At 37.9% G+C, this 18,370-nt stretch overlaps 1 protein-coding gene across 1 annotated transcript; it reads right to left on the reverse strand.

The window, feature by feature from the left end:
* Nucleotides 1–556: 556 nt before the first annotated feature.
* On the reverse strand, nt 557–8,665 carry PRL (prolactin; the record flags this gene model as incomplete). The annotated part of the gene is made up of 4 exons (XM_083360604.1): nt 557–873; nt 5,077–5,256; nt 6,693–6,800; nt 8,516–8,665. The coding sequence occupies 4 exons, from the start codon at nt 8,663–8,665 to the stop codon at nt 682–684; spliced, it is 630 nt and encodes a 209-aa protein (XP_083216730.1). The 3' UTR covers nt 557–681.
* Nucleotides 8,666–18,370: the final 9,705 nt, after the last annotated feature.

The raw sequence follows: 18,370 nt of genomic DNA on the forward strand, positions 1-18,370 counted from the left end.
CTCATGTGACTGACCGGGCACTTGGCAACCTGCGTATATTTACAATGGTTGCAGCATTCTGGGATCATGTGATCACCATTTGTGACCTTCCCAGGAAACGTCCGACAAGCACATTCAATGAGAGAAACCAGATTCATTTAACTATATGATTCACTTAATGACGATGGCAAAAAAGTTTGTAAAATTGGCATGACTCATTTAACAGCCACATTGCTTAGCGATAGACATTCCAGTCCCAATTGTGGTTATAAGCTGAGGACTACCTGTAAATTAAATTAATGTATTTAATCTTTCTCCCTTTTTATCATATTCGAAACTATAATTTTAGTGGCAATTTTGGAGGGGTTCAAAGAACTGTATTGAAAGCATTTGAAAGTTGCATGTAGCTCTGGGCCCCCTTGTTTTACACCAATCCCAACTTTTAAAAAATACATTTTAACCTCCATGCATTTTCAGTGTTTTATTGCTTGATTTGAATATTGCTGCAATCTGAATGAAAGTGACCTGAACAGGAAAAAAAAGGTTTTTTATCTAACAGTTTAACCAGAAAGAAGGGAGCATAATGGGCCTCTAAATCTTTTTTTTTTGCAAGCTGAGATTTTCTAAAAGCAGTGAGGCTAAAAGCAGAGTATTTTAAAAAGATGTGGTGCTATCGTTTTAATAAAGTGAGAGCGCAGCTGTTCAACAGTTGCTGTCATGAATGAGGCGACACTTCAGGAGTTTCAGATAGTTGTCAATTTTGTGGGAGTCCCGACGCAAACAGTGTAACAGATTGTAGAAGGCAAAGAGGCGAGAATCTTCATCAGCCAGTTGGAGGGAAGGGAGACCAGTCCATCTAGAATAGACTTCATTGCCTAAGTCACCTGGGTGAACCTAAGGAAAATGCAAAGTCAAAATAAACATTGATGGTTTCACAATTGCTAAATATATTTAGGTCAATTTTTAGAGCAGAGACTCTCAGAACTTCCATACAAACCCATTTATTAAGCTACACTCCCAAAATTGGTGAGGCCAGGGAACTAGAGGGATTCTTAAGAGATAAAACATGCTCCCTTCTTTTAGATAAAATGTGTGCTTTAAACATGCTCTAGGTTTAAGATAATTATTTTGCTCCTAAAATATCCCCATCTTTCAACAGATACTATCTGTAGATTACATACACATAGTCCTCAGTTAATGACAATAATTGGGACTAGAATTTCCATTGCTAAGTGATGTGGTCATATAAAGCATAATGTCACATGACTGCACCACTTAGCAATGGCAATCCTGGCAATCCCCATTGTCATCCCTGATCAAGGATTGTGGGTTGTTAAATGAGCCCCCGGTGGCTCCCAGGCAGGCAGGCAGGCGAAGTGCAACACACAGTGAAAGTGTGGTAGGATTGGGTGTGCCTGCTGCCAGGTATAGAGGGTGCATAAATGGTTCACAGGGTGTGGCACAAATGCAGCCAGGGGTGGCTACTGCTGAGTGGGGAATGTCTCCTTTTTCAAAGCTGTTGTAATTTTGAATGGTTGCTGAATGAATGGATAAAGAAGGATTACTGATACAGATATGGATAGATATATAGATATGCAGTAGATATAGATATAGATAGTTTCATTATCAATGTGTGTACTCCTGGTGACTGCTTCAACAAGTTCCTTCTGTTTTTTTAGCAAGATTTTTTGAAGTGCTTTACCATTGCCTCCTACCAGGGCGGAGAGAAAAAGACTGGCCCAAGTTCAGTCTGGCTTTGTGCCTAAGGTAGGAGTAGAACTGATGGTCTCCCAGTTTGGTGCCTTAAACCACTGTACCACTGCACCAAACTGTCTCTCATCATCTTCCAATGTATATATATTAAAAAAGGGAGTCAAAATGTCTGGTTCAATCAGCTTTGATTGTATCAAAAATGCTTGTCGGCCATACCTTTTGCACCCCTGCCTTAGAGAGGTGTAACATGACTGAAGAATTATCAGATAGTAATTTGGAATCTGAGTAGATCTTTGCTTAGATCTTAAAATGCCCAGTAATTCAAGCAGGGTAAGGTAAATTCCTGGAGGAATATTGTATTTGCTTCATACTATAATAAAAGAGGGACGTGGTGGCTCAGTGGGTTAGGACGCTGAGCTTGTCGATCAGAAGGTCGGCAGTTTGGCGGGTTGAATTCCGAGTGCCGTGTAGCAGATTGAGTGCCTGTTACTCATCCCAGCTTCTGCCAACCTAGCAGTTCGAAAACACGTAAAAATGCAAGTAGGAAAATAGGGACCACTACGGTGGGAAGGTAACAGCGTTCCGTGTGCCTTTGGCGTCTAGTCATGCCAGCCACATGACCATGGAGACGTCCTCGGACAAACGCTGGCTCTTCGGCTTTGAAACGGAGATGAGCACCGGCCCCTAGAGTCAGAAACGACTACCTTACCTTTATATAATAAAAGCCTTTGATTGGTGAAAGTAGGCAAACATATAAGTCTTACTTGTTTACTTTGCAGCTCTAATGTGCAAAGTGCATTCTAATTATCTTGTATATATATCTTTTCATGAACTTGTATTACAAAAGTGTTTCTTTTGGTGAAATACACTATAAGTAAAACGTTCACTCTGCTAAATACTTAAATCTCTCAGTGTTGCCTAATATCTATTAACCCATGTCGTGTGGTACTATTATCTATCCTTTTTATTATCTTCTTTACTCCCCCTTTTATCAGCATTATTATTGTTATTGTTATTATTCTGTTGCTTTGCATGTACACTGAGTACTTTTGTATGAGAGAAAAATTCCTTGTCAGTCTTGGCCAAATAAAGTATTCATGTGTGCTAGTGAAACATTGGCCAGTAATGATAATCTGAAATGCTTGAACATGCAGGATACTGCTTATAAGCGCTATGTGCTTAGAGCTCGAAGCATTGTTAGAGACTCCACACACCCACTTCACGGACTGCTTCTATTGCTCCCCTCTGGGAGGAGGTTTCAAAGTATTTATAGCAGAATTACTAGATTCTGTAACAGCTTTGTTCCTTATGCCATCCATCTTGTAAATTCTCAAGGGTTTTCCCCCCCCCCCATATACGTATACATTCAAATTAGACAGTGATGTTTCCCTGTGTCATGTGTGTGTGTATGCGCGTGCGCATAATGGGTTTTTTTTTGGAGAGCTGAATGCAATGAAGTTTCATTTTAATGTATGCTGATTAGTGTTCATTTAAAGTGACAATAAAAATTTTATTCTATTCTAATTCAATTCACAACATCTTGTACCAACATATACAATGTTCAGACAGTGTTGAGCATTAGATTGGGAAAGTTTGCTGTAGATATTATATCCAACTTTGATCATTTGGCAGTTCAATAGAGGTAACCTAAAAATCTTACCACCAGTCTAAAGGACGAACACTTTAATTCTAGGATTAGGGGGATTATAGGCTGAATATTTTAATATGGCAAAAGAGAAGCATTCTACCTGATGTTGTGTAACTAACCCCAAAACACAGCAGGGCTTGTCAGGATCCCGTCTAAGTATTAGTAATCTAGTGCTAGTGAAACATTGGCCGGTAAAGATAATCTGAAATGCTTGAACATGCAGGCATTTTCAGATAAGTGTTGTAAGCATGACTTGCGCTAATTTGAGGATGGAAGGCAGTCATATTAGCCTGCTCCTGGTAGGTCAGGGAAAACATCAAATACAACACCTTGCATACAATATGGTTGTGAAAATAATGGATAGCTGCTTCTTTAGGTGTATTTAAATTTTACATAGAAAATGCTGCATAGGTGTCTTTCTTTAAAAAGTAACTTTCAACTGCTGAAAGAAAATGCAAACATGAAAAGGAAATGATGGCATGCATCTTGTTTTTAAAATTGCTTAGAAATGCCTACTTTGATATGTTTTACTTTCAATTACTGTCCTTCATTTTCACAATAGATTTTGAATATAACACATTAAAGGTAAAGGTAAAGGTTCCCCCGTACACGCGTGCTAGTCGTTTCCGACTCTAGGGGCCAGTGCTCATCTCCGTTTCAAAGCCGAAGAGCCACCGCTTGTCCGAAGACGTCTCCGTGGTCATGTGGCTGGCATGACTAGATGCCAAAGGAGCACGGAACGCTGTTACCTTCCCACCGTAGTGGTCCCTATTTTTCTGCTTGCATTTTTACATGCTTTCGAACTGCTAGGTTGGCCGAAGCTGGGACGAGTAACAAGCGCTCACTCTGTTACGCGGCACTCGGGATTCGACCCGCCAAACTGCCGACCTTCTGATCGACAAGCTCAGCGTCCTAACCCACTGAGTCACCACGTCCCTATGACACATTAGAAATTAAGATAATTAATAAGGAGAATTTGGAAACATTCTTGAGTTCAAACAAGTGTGGAAAGAAAGAATGTTAGCTTAGTACTTTTATTGTACAAAGTATTTACTAGATATGTAGCAACTTTTATTTTATTGCCTTCATTCATGGCTCAGACTTGCTCATTCTGTTACTTTTCTAAGACACATACCTACATATGTTAAAAATATTGACTGCTTTCAAGCTAACTATATGACATATTAAGTATGTAATGTGCAGCTGATTTTGAGGTTGTTTTTTTTGTAAACTCATCTTTTTTTTAGTCTTAGCTTGTAGAGGGCAAGGGGAAGATTACATTCCTCTCTGCAAAGAAGTGTTAAAAAGAAAAAAAAATGTATCAATGAAAGTTATTGTTTTTTCAGCACTTTCATGTGCAGGGGAATAATGTTAATTTTATAAAATACAAGATAGGAGGCAAGATAAAAGTTCTAACCTGTTTGCTGATTCTCAGTCTAGGGTGGGCCATGTCCGAATACTAAAAAAGTTTAGTATTAAGAAAAATTACAAGATCAGCTTATGCTTTGTTGTTTGGCACTTCATAACTTTTTTATTAGTAAAGAACAAGATGTTTCGCTACTTCTTATAGATGCCAAACAGATCTCCAGATCTGAAAGGTTTTGCTGACACTTTTAACTTCTTACTTTCTTTCTTTGAAGCATTTTAATCCAAACAAACAAAAAAATCTGCCTCATTTTATACATTCCGAATGGTGTTATGAAGCTGGAAGAACTTCAGAGGATTTTTTGACTCACCCGTCCAACAATTCTCTCCATCCCCTCAAGAAGTCGTTTATTTTGCTCCTCAATCTCCATGGCCTTCCAGAGAATGGTATCAGGAGCTTCATTGATTCTTTCAACTTCAGAGACCAGATGTAATAGAGGATCATTCCAGGAACGGAGTACACTCAAAACTAGATTTAATAGGTCCTCATGCTGTTCATTGGCAACAAAATTGAATAGTTAGTGTGCAAAATCTACCCAGGAGATATGGAACATTTTTTTATCAAACTTATCTTAAAATGTCCTTACTGCAATTTTGTACCTGTCCATTTATCAGATATAATTAAACTACAGACTATAATGCAATTGCAAGGCCTTTTTTTGTTAAATGTAACTAGACAAGAGAGTGCCCTAAATATCACACTATCAGTAAATTATCTGTGCTGCCAGTAGAAATCACTCCATTCATTTTTGTTGCATAAATGCCATTTAATCCAAAGATTAGCCTGAGCATTAATGATACATTTTTAGAAATAAGGGATCTAGAAAATATTTGAAGATATAATGGAAGATGTGATCTGTGGTAGGCCACTTAATATCTCATCCCAAAGCATTTATTGTGTCTACATCAAATCCTGCAAACATGCCCAGACATAAAGCTGATTTCAAGTGTTTTGCTTCTGGGAAGATTTATTTTCTTTTGAAACTTTGCCACTGCTTGAGGTGAGCTGAAAGATCAAAGAGCTCTTGGCTTTCCTAGGATCCTCCTAGCCATTGTGCTGTCCTTGAGACCTCTCCAGTGTTGACACAATCACTTTTCACTTTCCTTACATAGCAAAATGCATCTATTCTGTGGCATAAATTTCCTCCTGCTTCTCTTGGGAGAATTGCTATTGTGCTACTACATTGAAAGGCTCAAACATCCCAAGTAGCCCATGCAAACATAGATAAATGCCAGACACATACATATCTCAAATATTTGTGGCACATGTTTTGGTTTCTGAAAAGGGAGATTATTCAGTGGATGAATGGCATTTGAAACAGAATCAAAGGGAGGAATGGGCTCTCAAGCGACACCTTAGCATTCCAAAGATTTCCTCTTCAAGTGCACAGAGTAGAAACATTTTTTAATATGATTATTTGGTAAGGTATGTTTTATTTCCAAAACAGGAACACTGAGGAAACCTCTGTGATCAAGAGACCATTGCAATATATAGTTCTAGCCCCTGACCTTTTAGAATTATCTTTTCATTTTGGCCAGATCTATTTTTATTTCCCCGCTAGGGAATAAATAGACTATTTAATCTATAGTCTATTGTTTATGCATCTCTTCACATAAATTTACCATCTTCCCATCTCTTCGTAGGATAGAGAAAGGCGATTCTTTCATCAACCCTCCCTGGATTTTTCCAGCCTTGTGAAAGACAATCTTGTTTTGTAATGTGAATGTATTGTCTTTCGTTTTTGTTCATATAGGTCAGAGCATGCTTCCTTGTTTTGTGCTTTGCTTATTTCTACCACTTACAGAGGTGGAGCAATGGTAAAGCTGTCCTTTATAACCCTATCTATGGTAACTGTATGCTTTGAAAGGATTTCATCAGATTTCTGGTGAACTTGCACACATCTGTCAACAAACCAAGACAACTTACATGTATCTGCTGAGCTTGTTCTTTATCTTCAGGAGTGGTTAGGGAAGAAGTATGGCAGCTGTTAATGGCCTTTGCAATAAAACCCCGGCCCTGAGCATAACGTTCATCCTGACAGTAAACAAAGATGACATTTAGTCAAGTAGATAACCAGGATTTTTGAAAAAGAATAGACTGATTCTTGTTTTCATTGGTTGCTTTGTAAAATGTATCCTAGAGTTATGGAGGGCATTAATTTTGTCTCCCAACTTTATTGCATGACTTAGTCAAAGGTGATCTGCCTCTTTGTAGACTGTGAAAGGAAATCAATTTTAAGCACCGTGGTTTTTTTCATAACAATAAAAGCTTCTTTATGGTATAAGGTGGCCCAGATATTAATAAAAGCTGTTTATGGTATAAAGTGGCCCTTATTCGACAGTTCCTCAGAGAGTATATTTTCTGCCATACTCCAGAATAGCTTTCTTGCATGCATTTAGTTATTTTTCTCTCAGCAAACCTTTCACTTGGATGTTTGTTACTTAGTCTTGCACGTTTTCATTTTGTTACTTTAAATGACATCTGTGTTCAGAAGACAATGTTTTCCTTCTTCCACATCCTTTATTGAGGTTCAGTTCCCCAGGGTAGATGAAGCTTTCACTACAATGGATCTATTAATGAGACGTAACTATCTGCCCCATCCCATTTCCTACTCTTGCTCCTTAACAAATAATAGGACATCCAACTTTAAAAGGAATAGAAGTAGGCTTTTTTCACTGATGAAAAGTGTATTGGAGCAGATTCTGAAAACTCTGTATATGAAATATAATATCTTGTTGGTTTCCAGTCTAGAAATCCACTTAAAAGCTTGTGTAGCTTTGATAACCTTTTCACAAATACAGGTAGTCCTCCACTTACCACCACAATGGAGCCCAACATTTCTGTTGCTAAGCAAAACAGTTGTTAAGTGAATTTTGCTCCATTTTAGCAATAATAATAGCATGTAGACTTACATACTGCTTCACAGTGCTTTACAGCCCTCTCTAAGTGGTTTACAGAGTCAGCATATTGACCCCAACAATCTGGGTCCTCATTTTACCGACCTCGGTAGGATGGATGGATGACTGAATCAACCTTGAGCCGGTCAGAATCGAACTCCTGAAGTAAGCAGTGAGTTAGCCTGCAGTACTTCATTCCAACCACTGTGCCACCCCGGACTTTTCTTGCCACAGTTGTTAAGAGAATCAGTTAGTAACACTGTTCTTAAGCAGATCTGCCTTCCCCATTGATTTTGCTTGTCAAAAGGATGCAAAAGAGGATCACATGATCCCAGGACACTGCAACGGCCATAAATATGAGTCAGTTGCCAAGCGTCTGAATTTTGATCACATGACCATGGGGCTCCTGCAATCGTAAGTGTGAAGAACAGTTATAAGTTTTTTCAGTGCCGTTGTAACTTCAGACGGTCATTAAACAAACTGTTGTAAGTCAAGAACTATCTGTAGTTTAAGAACCTTTTAATTTCAGTAAGCAATAACATTTACATGATGCAACCTAGCAATAATAAAGGCTGCCTTATGAAATTACATTTCTAAATAGATAGTAAACACTGAGCAAATACTTTACATTTTACCCATTGTGAAACGGAACTGAAGAAATAAGAAAACTATGGTTAAAAATCATAATTACCTTCATAAAGTACTGGTGGGCAACCTAAGGTAGTTTTAGACATTACTGATCTACAATTCCTGGCATGTCCAGAAATTATTACAACTGACAATAGCAAGGGATCCTGGAGTTGTTGTTCAGGAACACATGGTAAGTTTTTTCCTTATACCAAAATTACTTACAAATTCATTGAATATTTCAGCAGAGAGAGAGTGGATATAATGGGATAGTTTAACGGCCCGGTCAAAAAGGTCCCCAAGAGAAACCTGGCACTTGTCGGACCCATTAGGGCAAATGGGTGACGATGTTACACACTTCCTTGAAAGGAACATATTAGCCAGCAGCACGGTGGCTAGAAACAGGCCTTGAAGACAAAAAGAAAAAGGCAGATCCCCATAAAATGAAGTAAATCAAGAAAAGAGAAAACTCGTATTTGGTATTCTGTGACTTTAATGCTTGACTTCTTAAATAACCATATTTGAGGAATTCAACCTTTTCGCCTTAGCTGAGGTAGGATATAAACTATGTAATAACAATAATCATAGTGACAATAAGTGTAAAAGTGTGGAAATGTAGTTAAGCCCCTTTCCTTTATAGCTGTTTCCAAGAGTGACTTCCTTCTTGACAAACATATGGTTTTAAAATTAAATTTGAGGGAAGGTTAAGTAGGTCACTATCTAGATTTTAGATTGTCTTGGGGTGCTGCCTGCAATTTTTCAGCAGCTGTGCTATTTAAAGTCTTTGGCGTGAACAACTTTTAAGGAAGTTGGTGCTTTATATCTTAAGAGAGCCAAAGATCTCTTGAGATTATGTCTTATACAAAACCTTTAAAATTAATTACTGATAAATCAGTATATTGATTAGACAATATTCTATGCCCTGTTTTTTACAAAAGCAAATGAGTGTGATAAGAGCATGTACCAAATGAATAAATTTTATGTTGGCAGAAGCTAAGTTTGATTTCTTGGGAAAAATTACAGCCTAGTGGTGCAGCAAATCCTGAGCATACAGGAAATCCCAGGATGCAGACAGTTTCCATTAAATAAATCATATATAAGAAATCCGAAAGATTCCAGTGGTACACTATACAGCCCCATACCCAGTTAGAGTAGAAAACATTGCTTACATGAACAAACATTCTGATCAAATACATGGTAGTTTTCTCTGCTTTGAATTCAGTACTTTAGACTGGTATTGTAGCACTCTAATTTTTTTCCATTGTGTCTATTATGTGAAACTGGTCCTGGACCTTGCTTTGGAAAACCGTTTGTAGGACTAGTGTGTCCATAGTTTAGTTATGTCCAAACTGCAGCAATGATTTAGTATCTTTATGGGTACTACTGTAGTTGAACCTCTAAAGTTCTTTTTTAAAATGCCAAGAATGGAAAGGAACTACTGTCAAACATAATTAAACTCTATACAGATTGGTTGATAATATTTATGCCATGGAGTTGGTATCATAGATAGATTTTCTCCTTGACAATTTTTCTCTAACCTTCCAATAGTGCACCCATTGTCACTGTAACTTGAGTCTATCAACCTCACTGCAAATTGCAATATTCTATAGACACACGCATGGAGTAAATTACATTGAATATACTAGAATATATAATACCAACATACACAAGTCTTTAATATTTAGGTAGCATGGGAAAAGCATTTTATCATCTTAAGCAGGTCTTTATTCTTAGAAATACTTAACAAAGAGTATTGTCTTATATACAGTATTCCATGTGGGTGCTCCATTAGCTTTCAATTAAATTTATGTCTGATTGGCCATTCATAGGGTGTGCTTTATTTTGGTTGGAATGGTCCAGAAAAGCAGCACTGTAACAGTTTTATTTTTAAATAAATTGAAAGCACTGAAAACATTTGATACTCTCTTTAGTATAGAATAATGCTAAACCACGGATATAATCTATCCCTTAAGGACATAATGTGGTCTTGTGGAATTCCCATTCATTTAATAGGATTTCCACAAGTTCTTGGTTTTTTTTAATTCTTAAGTATATATTTCCCTTACATAACAGATTGTGAAATGCTTAATTTTTATTAGTCAAAATTGTGTTATTACTTTTTTTTTTACAAAATTACTCTTATTCAGAAAAAAACATGGAAAAGAATAACAAATAAGACATACCTTTCAATGAAATCTTGTTGGTCATAGCGAAAACCATCTCTGCAACCGTGCTTTGTCAAATAAACGATGGGAATTTTGATTTTTGTCACCTGAAGACTCTATTTTTATATAGACCTTGATGACAAACTTGCATAAATGTAGTAGATTTTGTTTTTTTCTTTGCTGATCACTCTGTAGCTCAGATTAAAGTTGATAATTATAAACATCAAATCATTCCTATTACCCTATTCATTTTAGCAAAAATTTAGGGGCGAGTTGAGTTGATTACAAATGCAAGAAAGAGATGAGAGAGAGGGGGGGATAGATAGAGAGATAGAGATAGATAGATAGATAGATAGATAGATAGATAGATAGATAGATAGATAGATGAGACCCACACAAATACAGAAACCATTTGAAATTATAATTGATCTTTATTTTTGTCAATTTATTAATGTGTTTGCAATTATCAGAGATATTATGTATTGTCAATATAGGAATAACTATGAAAAAATAAAATACTGATATATGATATACAGAGCATTTAATCATGAAAATTGAGATTCAAGATGGGCAAAAAAATAAAAAAAATAACTGACAAAATGTCTTGATCTTTTCTCTCATTGAAATGATGGGATCATTTCACAACTTTCTAAGATACATTTTGAAAAAAGAGTATTTTATCTGGATAATAAAACTTGAGCAAAACTTGCTCTTTGATAGTGTGTATAAATTTCTTAAGAAATGTAAATTTAGAAAAAAGGCTATTATTACTATGAAGAAAAGAGGATAACATTTGAATCACCTCTGTGTGGGCAGTTTGTATGTGTTCTATATGTTTTGTGTGAGCAGGAGTGTAGCCATTCTAACTTCTACCCTACATTCTTTTGCAGGTTCTGGCCATGTTTTGGATATTGATATGAGAAAACAAAGGAGAATAAAGCAAAATGGTTGAACAGGACTTTTAATGGAACCATGAAAAGAATCACTTGTTGCCTCTGACACATTAAAAGCAGGTGAACAAAGGAGAGTCTTGGTCAACCAAAGACATGCTAAAAGATTTTTCTCTTCCCTTGTCTAGCTGTCCCTAGCTGTCTATGAAACACCTTAACAAGAGCAGAGAAGAGAAACAGTGAGCTTATTTACCTCAGGTACTTTGTATTATGAACTCAGCCACACATCCTGCATACCCAGGCATGAGGAAGCCCCATTCAGGTGAAGGACATGAAACCAAGAACTCATCTTTAGTCTGGCTTTGGCTACTACAAAGGCAGCCTCCCCTTGTTTTCCTCACTCCTTGACTTCTAATTGTGGTTAAAAAAAGTCTTATGGTTTACAGTATTCTCCACAGCTTGGTACTGCTGTTCACCTCGGTGACTTTGCTGTAGAATTTTGCCACAAGTATGGAATGTTCCGGGGTGTGATGGCTCAGGTGTTAAAGACGCTGAGATTATCAGCTGTCAGCCCGGGTTCAAGATTCGGTGCCACATAATGGGATGAGTTCCCGTTCCTTCTCCCATCTCCTGCCCACCTAGAAGTTTGAAAGCATGTAAATGCAAGTAGATCAACATGTACCATTTTGGTGGGAAGGCAACAGCATTCCATGCCCCTTGGGTGTATAGCTATGCTGGCCACATGACCATGGAAAATGTCTTCAGGCAATATTGGCTTCCTCGGCTAAGAAATGGAGATGAGCATCACCCCATAGAGTCGGACATGACTAGACAGGGAAACCTTTACTTTTACCTTATAGAACGTTCTCCCCACTGCAAAGCGCCAGATGGCAGTTCTACTGCAGAAGCCCTGTAGTGAAACCATGGGCAGTTTCACTATGTACTGCTTTGCTATAGGAATGCTGCAGAAGTGGTTGGCAGCCCACAGCTTCACATCAGCACCATGGGGTTGCTGGGAAGAGCTGCAGCCAGCAGCCCCACAGTAAAGCCGAAGAGAGTAGCTAGTATTTATTATAGTATTTACTAATTATTTTTAGCCTTGTACACTATCCTGTTATTGTTTATGAAATGGGCAGCTATATAAATTGCTTAAAATTAATAAATAAACTGACAGCAGAAGACATGTTTTTCCAATTATTTTCCATACTAATTAAAGCATTGGGAGAGAAGGGGGAAAGTTGACCCTTGGGATTTCTGGTGTCAGCACCAAAGGAGATGTTCCCCCATACCACCTCTCTTCCCCATGCCTTTGGTATGGACACTGCAAGAACCCCTACTGTACCCTAAAGCTGATATAGTTCTTTGTGGACCCCCATACTGAATATACTGAATAAACAGAATTTTATTGATATCTTGCAACAGAATCTTCAATCTAACACTTATGCTGATTTTTTTTAAAAAATTGAAAATGGATAAAGTTATTTCAGTCTAGAAAGAGTATCTGAGGAAAGCCTTTGACACTTTACTCTAGAAAACAGTGAAAAACCTCCGGTATTAATCCAGATGTGCTTTTAAAAACTCTGCTAAGGCTCTAAAGCTCTTGCTGTGAAACCTTAGTTTTCTTTTTATTTCAAATTTTTATTGAAGGTACAAAAGCAAACCATTATATTTCAGATAGATCATCTGAAACCGTTGACTTGGAATGTTGTCCTGAAATATGGCTTTATGGAATGAATTATGGTCTGTGTTAAACTGGGGTTAGAATAAAGAACGTAAGGCTGTGCAATATTTGAAAAATTTTGTGTTTTCTTGCCAAGTGTCAAGCTTCCATTTAGTTGTTTTTCTCTTCCTGCTTTGTAGCTTCATCATGTAAGTCCACTGCCTACGAAACAGTTTTGGGAATTAAATGAATAAGGAATAATTTTTAATGAATTTTCCAAACTTCAGATAATTTAATGAATATTTTTACTGAAAACTATGCAGTAGTCACGTACAGCACCCCAGATCCTTATCTATGTTGTAATTGTTTGCGTCAGTGGAGTTTGAGGTAAAACAGGTCAAGGAAGTAAGTGATCTTTCCAGGGCAAAATAGAGTGGACAATGATGGCTGAAGTTGTGTGGTAAGACTGAATTTGAGCCACAGTATATTATAATATTAAAAAATGGACCTTGTATTAATTTTGTTATATTATGAAGTGATACCAGAAAGAGTCATGTTACATTATCAAATGGAAAACAATTACCTAATGAAAGAATTCGCAATAAATTTATTTTTTATTTGTATAAGATTATAAAATATAAGCAGAATACCAAACAATAAATGTATTGCTAAAGCTCTTAAAGACCTTAACAAAATTTAACAAATTACAACATTACAGAGTTAGAGTTATGGTGAAAGCTGTAGATAAAGATTTAGGTTACAGTCAAGATTTATAAAATATACCATATAATACTATATAATTAGAAACAAAAGATAGAAAAAGAAATTTTTACTTAATAATACAACATTTCTAAGAGCGGAACTTAATATCTGGAATATCTTTTTTCTTCAATTTTTTAATATGATTTTTTTGGCCACTGCCAATGTCCAGTACAACAGTAATTCATCATAGTCATTTGGGTATATAATTCAATGTCATATTACTATAACATATGTAGCAGTGAGGATTTCCCCTTAAATGCACTGATGTACATTAAAATACTATTCTACAAAGGAACCAAAATTTCATATGACCACATGGGGTCAATAAATTTAGGAGCTGAGACAGTGGCTTTAAATCAATTATGTGCCAATTATTTTAAGGATTTTTCACAACTTCAAAATAAATTTGATCTAACAAATTTGCAACAGTGGTAGCATTTTAATTTATGCATTTTTAACAGCTCAGGATAGGCCAGGTAATCTGGTCATTTCAAAGGCACCTGAGATGTTTTCTTATTTGATGGAATTATGACAGAAATTAAACTGTAAAAATGATGTTTACAATGATGTACTGTAATAATATTTACATCAGATACAGCTAGTGTAAGGATTAAGTTGTTGGACTATGTCTATGATAACCTATATTCATTAGACCTCTCAAGCCTAGAAGTTCACTGAATGACTTTGGGCTGGTCAGTATTTTTTGACCCAACCTATCATGTTGAATCGTTGTAGAAGAAAACAGAAGAGTCTTGAATAGCTTTCAGCATCTATAAGAAAAGTGTGGTTTAAAATAAACAAATTTATTTCACTTGCCTGGGTACAGTATTGATTGAATAGTATTGATCTGCCTTCTCTGTGGACACTTACAAGATTATATTTCAAGATGGAGAAAAATAGAAACTATTTTTATGAAATGTTATTTTACTGAATTTTAGGTGAGACAAGTGCATGCATCTGTTTGTCTGTCTGTCTGCCTATCTATCTATCTATCTATCTATCTATCTATCTATCTATCTATCTATCTATCTTGTATTTACCTACCTAAACATACATACACACATATACAGTATGCATAATTTACTTAGATATGCACATATTTACCAAATATAATGTTATGTATTCGGCTTAAGGGAACACCTTGAGCACTGGCATAACAGATACCACCAGGTGGCGCTGAACCGAAACTGTTGTGGCCGGGATCAGTTTTCGGCGGGAAACAGAGGTTCACCCTGATTGGTTGGATGTGTACCTGGCCAGGTATATAAAGGGCGCAGGTAACCCCTATTCCCCAGTACAGTCACTTCTACCAATAAAGAGCTGTTATGCTATACTAATCTTCCTGGCGTCCTTCCTGCGCTCCAGAATCCACTACGCAACATATAACTTATGTGAATTTTTGTTTCAGTAGTGCCAGGGGAAGGAGGAAGAGAACCAGCAATTTCATTTCATCCACTTTTCCTCTGTCGATAGACACATTTAAAAGTCACACAATGGATACCAACATAGAGACAATGGATTTTGAATGTTTTCTCATTATTCCTCAGATCTTCTTATGATGGGTTTGGGAACATACGCATTAACTGGAATGAGATGAATTCCACCAGCCGTGAACCAGATAAAGCCATCAGTTGCTTTTAGTGAATATGTATATTCCCTATGGGAAGTGGATATTCCATATTCCATATTCTTCCCTCCCTATGGAACTTCCCCATGGTAATAATAATAATAATAATAATAATAATAATAATAATAATAATAATAATAATAATAATAATAATAATAATAATAATAATAATAATAATAATAATAATAATTTTATTTATATACCGCCCTTCTCCCGAAGGACTCAGGGCGGTGAACAGGGCAAGCATAAAAAATACAGAAATACAAAAGTTAAAAAGGATTAAATATATGCCCAACTAAAAACAGTAAATACAAATATTAAAATAACAATAAACCCCCCCCCATCCCCCATCAGGCCAGGCCAGCTTGTTCAAATAAGAATGTCTTTAGATCGCGACGGAAGGAGCGAAGGTCGGGCGCCATCTGGAGCTCAACCGGTAACTGATTCCATAGCTCCGGGGCACCCATAGAGGACCTCCCCCTGGGGGCCACCAATCGACATTCTCTGATCGGTGGCACCCTGAGGAGGCCCTCTCTGTGGGAACGCACAGGGCGGAGGGAAGTTGATGCCGGCAGCATAATAAGATTGGCTCCCACTTCGACACTCTTTCTCAAGGGTTTTGCCAACAGCCCTGGGGAACCCAGAGGGAGATGGAGCCCATCAAGTGGCTTATTTGATTGATTGTTACCATGAGAGGGGTGGGGTATTGCTTTTTATTGTTTCTATATTAGATTTTTATAGTTGTAAGCTGCTTGGAGTCACTGAGTGAGTTGGACAGCCATATAAATTTTCTTAATTTTCTTAAGCAAGCAAGCATGCATGCATTTGGGACTTTGTGAGAATATTTTCACTGTTTTTTTTAAAAAAATCTAAATCTTAACAAGAGGAACAGGTGTATCTCTTATTTTCTGGTACTAAACAGTTTTTCCACTCTCTCTTTGCTAAAAGTCTGTCTAACATATTATTTCTCAGGACAGCTTTCCTAAAATGAGAGTAGATTTTTTTTTCATCAGCCAAGAGAGACAAATTTCCTTTGTAGTAAGCAGAAGCTCCTATTTGATCAAATACCCACTTTTTAAAAATAGGATTTCAGCTACTCTGCTTAGGTCTATAGAAAAGGGAAAAATGTATTGTGCAGGACCCTTAAATCAGAATGTTTTCAATCCAAGGCAGCATAAAGAAATTATATTCAAAGTGTATCATAAATCTGATTGGTATTTTTAGTGCATCCCATTTCCCTGTGAATAGTGGCAGTATATCTGCAAAAAAATTGAAATGACGTGCGATGTAGATTTAATTCAGTTATTTAGCCCCTACCTACCCAATATGCTATTAATTTGATATGGTACTGCTTCTGAGTAGAGAACCAATAGTTAGGGTTGCTTCATTTAAATGTTTTCCCATCATACTTGAGCTTCTTCTAAGCAATCACGCAAGTAGTAATTCCAACTTACAGGCCTTCTGACTTTATCAGTTTGGCTATGTTCCATATATAAACTATTTTTAAAGTGGAGGAAGGAGTCTTAAACCCTAACAAATATAATTAGATGTAAAAACTTGAATTTGATATAGATACAGTACTTGTATTTAAAACAGCAATTGTTGAGTCATGCTGCATCATCTAATTATCAGCTACAATTTCGGTGATTAGGGATTTCCATTATATAATGAATGATTTGAATTTGAATTTGAATTTATTAAATTTATATGCCGCCCTTCTCCCTAAGGACTCAGGGCGGCTCACAACAATAAAAAGTTAAAAAACATAAAATACAAAATTTAAAAAAGAATTAAACAGGAAATGTAATAAATACATAACAATTAACCCAATAAAACCAAATTTAAAACTATAGTCAGTCCAGGCCCGATTGTTGGAACATCCATGTCTTCAGGTCATGGCGGAAGGACTGAAGGTCAGGGGCCGTCCGCAGCTCCAGAGGCAGTTCATTGCAGAGGGTCGGTGCGCCCACAGAGAAGGCTCTCCCCCTGGGGGTCGCCAGCCGGCATTGCTTAGCTGACGGAACCCTGAGGAGGCCGACTCTGTGGGAGTGAACCGGGCAATGGGAGGTTGACAATGGCAGCAGGTGGTCTCGCAAGTACCCCGGGCCTAAGCCATGTAGGGCTTTAAAGGTAATTACTAGCACCTTGAATCGCACCCAGAGGGCAACCGGAAGCCAATGCAGCTTGCACAGGAGTGGTGTAACATGGGAGTATCGAGAAACTCCCATAAGCACCCGCACGGCCGCATTTTGTACCAGCTGAAGCCTCCGGGTGCACCTCAAGGGCAGCCCCATGTAGAGAGCATTGCAGTAATCCAGGTGAGAAGTGACAAGGGTGTGGGTGACCGTGCATAGGGCATCTTGGTCCAAAAAGGGGTGCAACTGGCGCACCAGGCGAACCTGTGTGAAGGCTCCCCCTGGTCACAGCAGTTAGATGATCCTCCAAGTTAAGCCGTGAATCCAGGAGGACACCCAAGTTGTGGGCCCTTTCTGAGGGGGGCAATACCTCCCCCCCATCAAAAGAGATGGAACATGTTGGACAATACAAGATGCCAGTATCCACAGCCACTTGGAGTTGGAGGGGTTCAGCCTGAGCCTGTTCCTTCCCATCCAGGCCCGCACCGCCTCCAGGCACCGGGACATCACGTCAAGGGTATCACTGGGTTGGCTCGGGGTGGAGATGAACAGCTGGGTATCATCTGCATATTGGTGATACCTCACCCCAAAGCCACGGATGATCTCACCCAGCGGCTTCATATAGATGTTAAACAGGAGGGGGGAGAGAACCAACCCCTGAGGCACCCCACAAGTGAGGGGCCTTGGGGTAGACCTCTGCCCCCTTGCCAATACAAACTGCGAGTGGCCCGAGAGGTAGGAGGAGAACCACCGTAGAACAATGCCTCCCACTCCTAATCCCCCGAGCCATCGCAGCAGGATACCATGGTCAATGGTATCAAAAGCTGCTGAGGTCAAGTAG

The sequence above is a fragment of the Vipera ursinii genome (assembly GCF_947247035.1).
Source record: "Vipera ursinii genome assembly, chromosome: 3".
NCBI classification, from domain to species: domain Eukaryota; kingdom Metazoa; phylum Chordata; class Lepidosauria; order Squamata; family Viperidae; genus Vipera; species Vipera ursinii.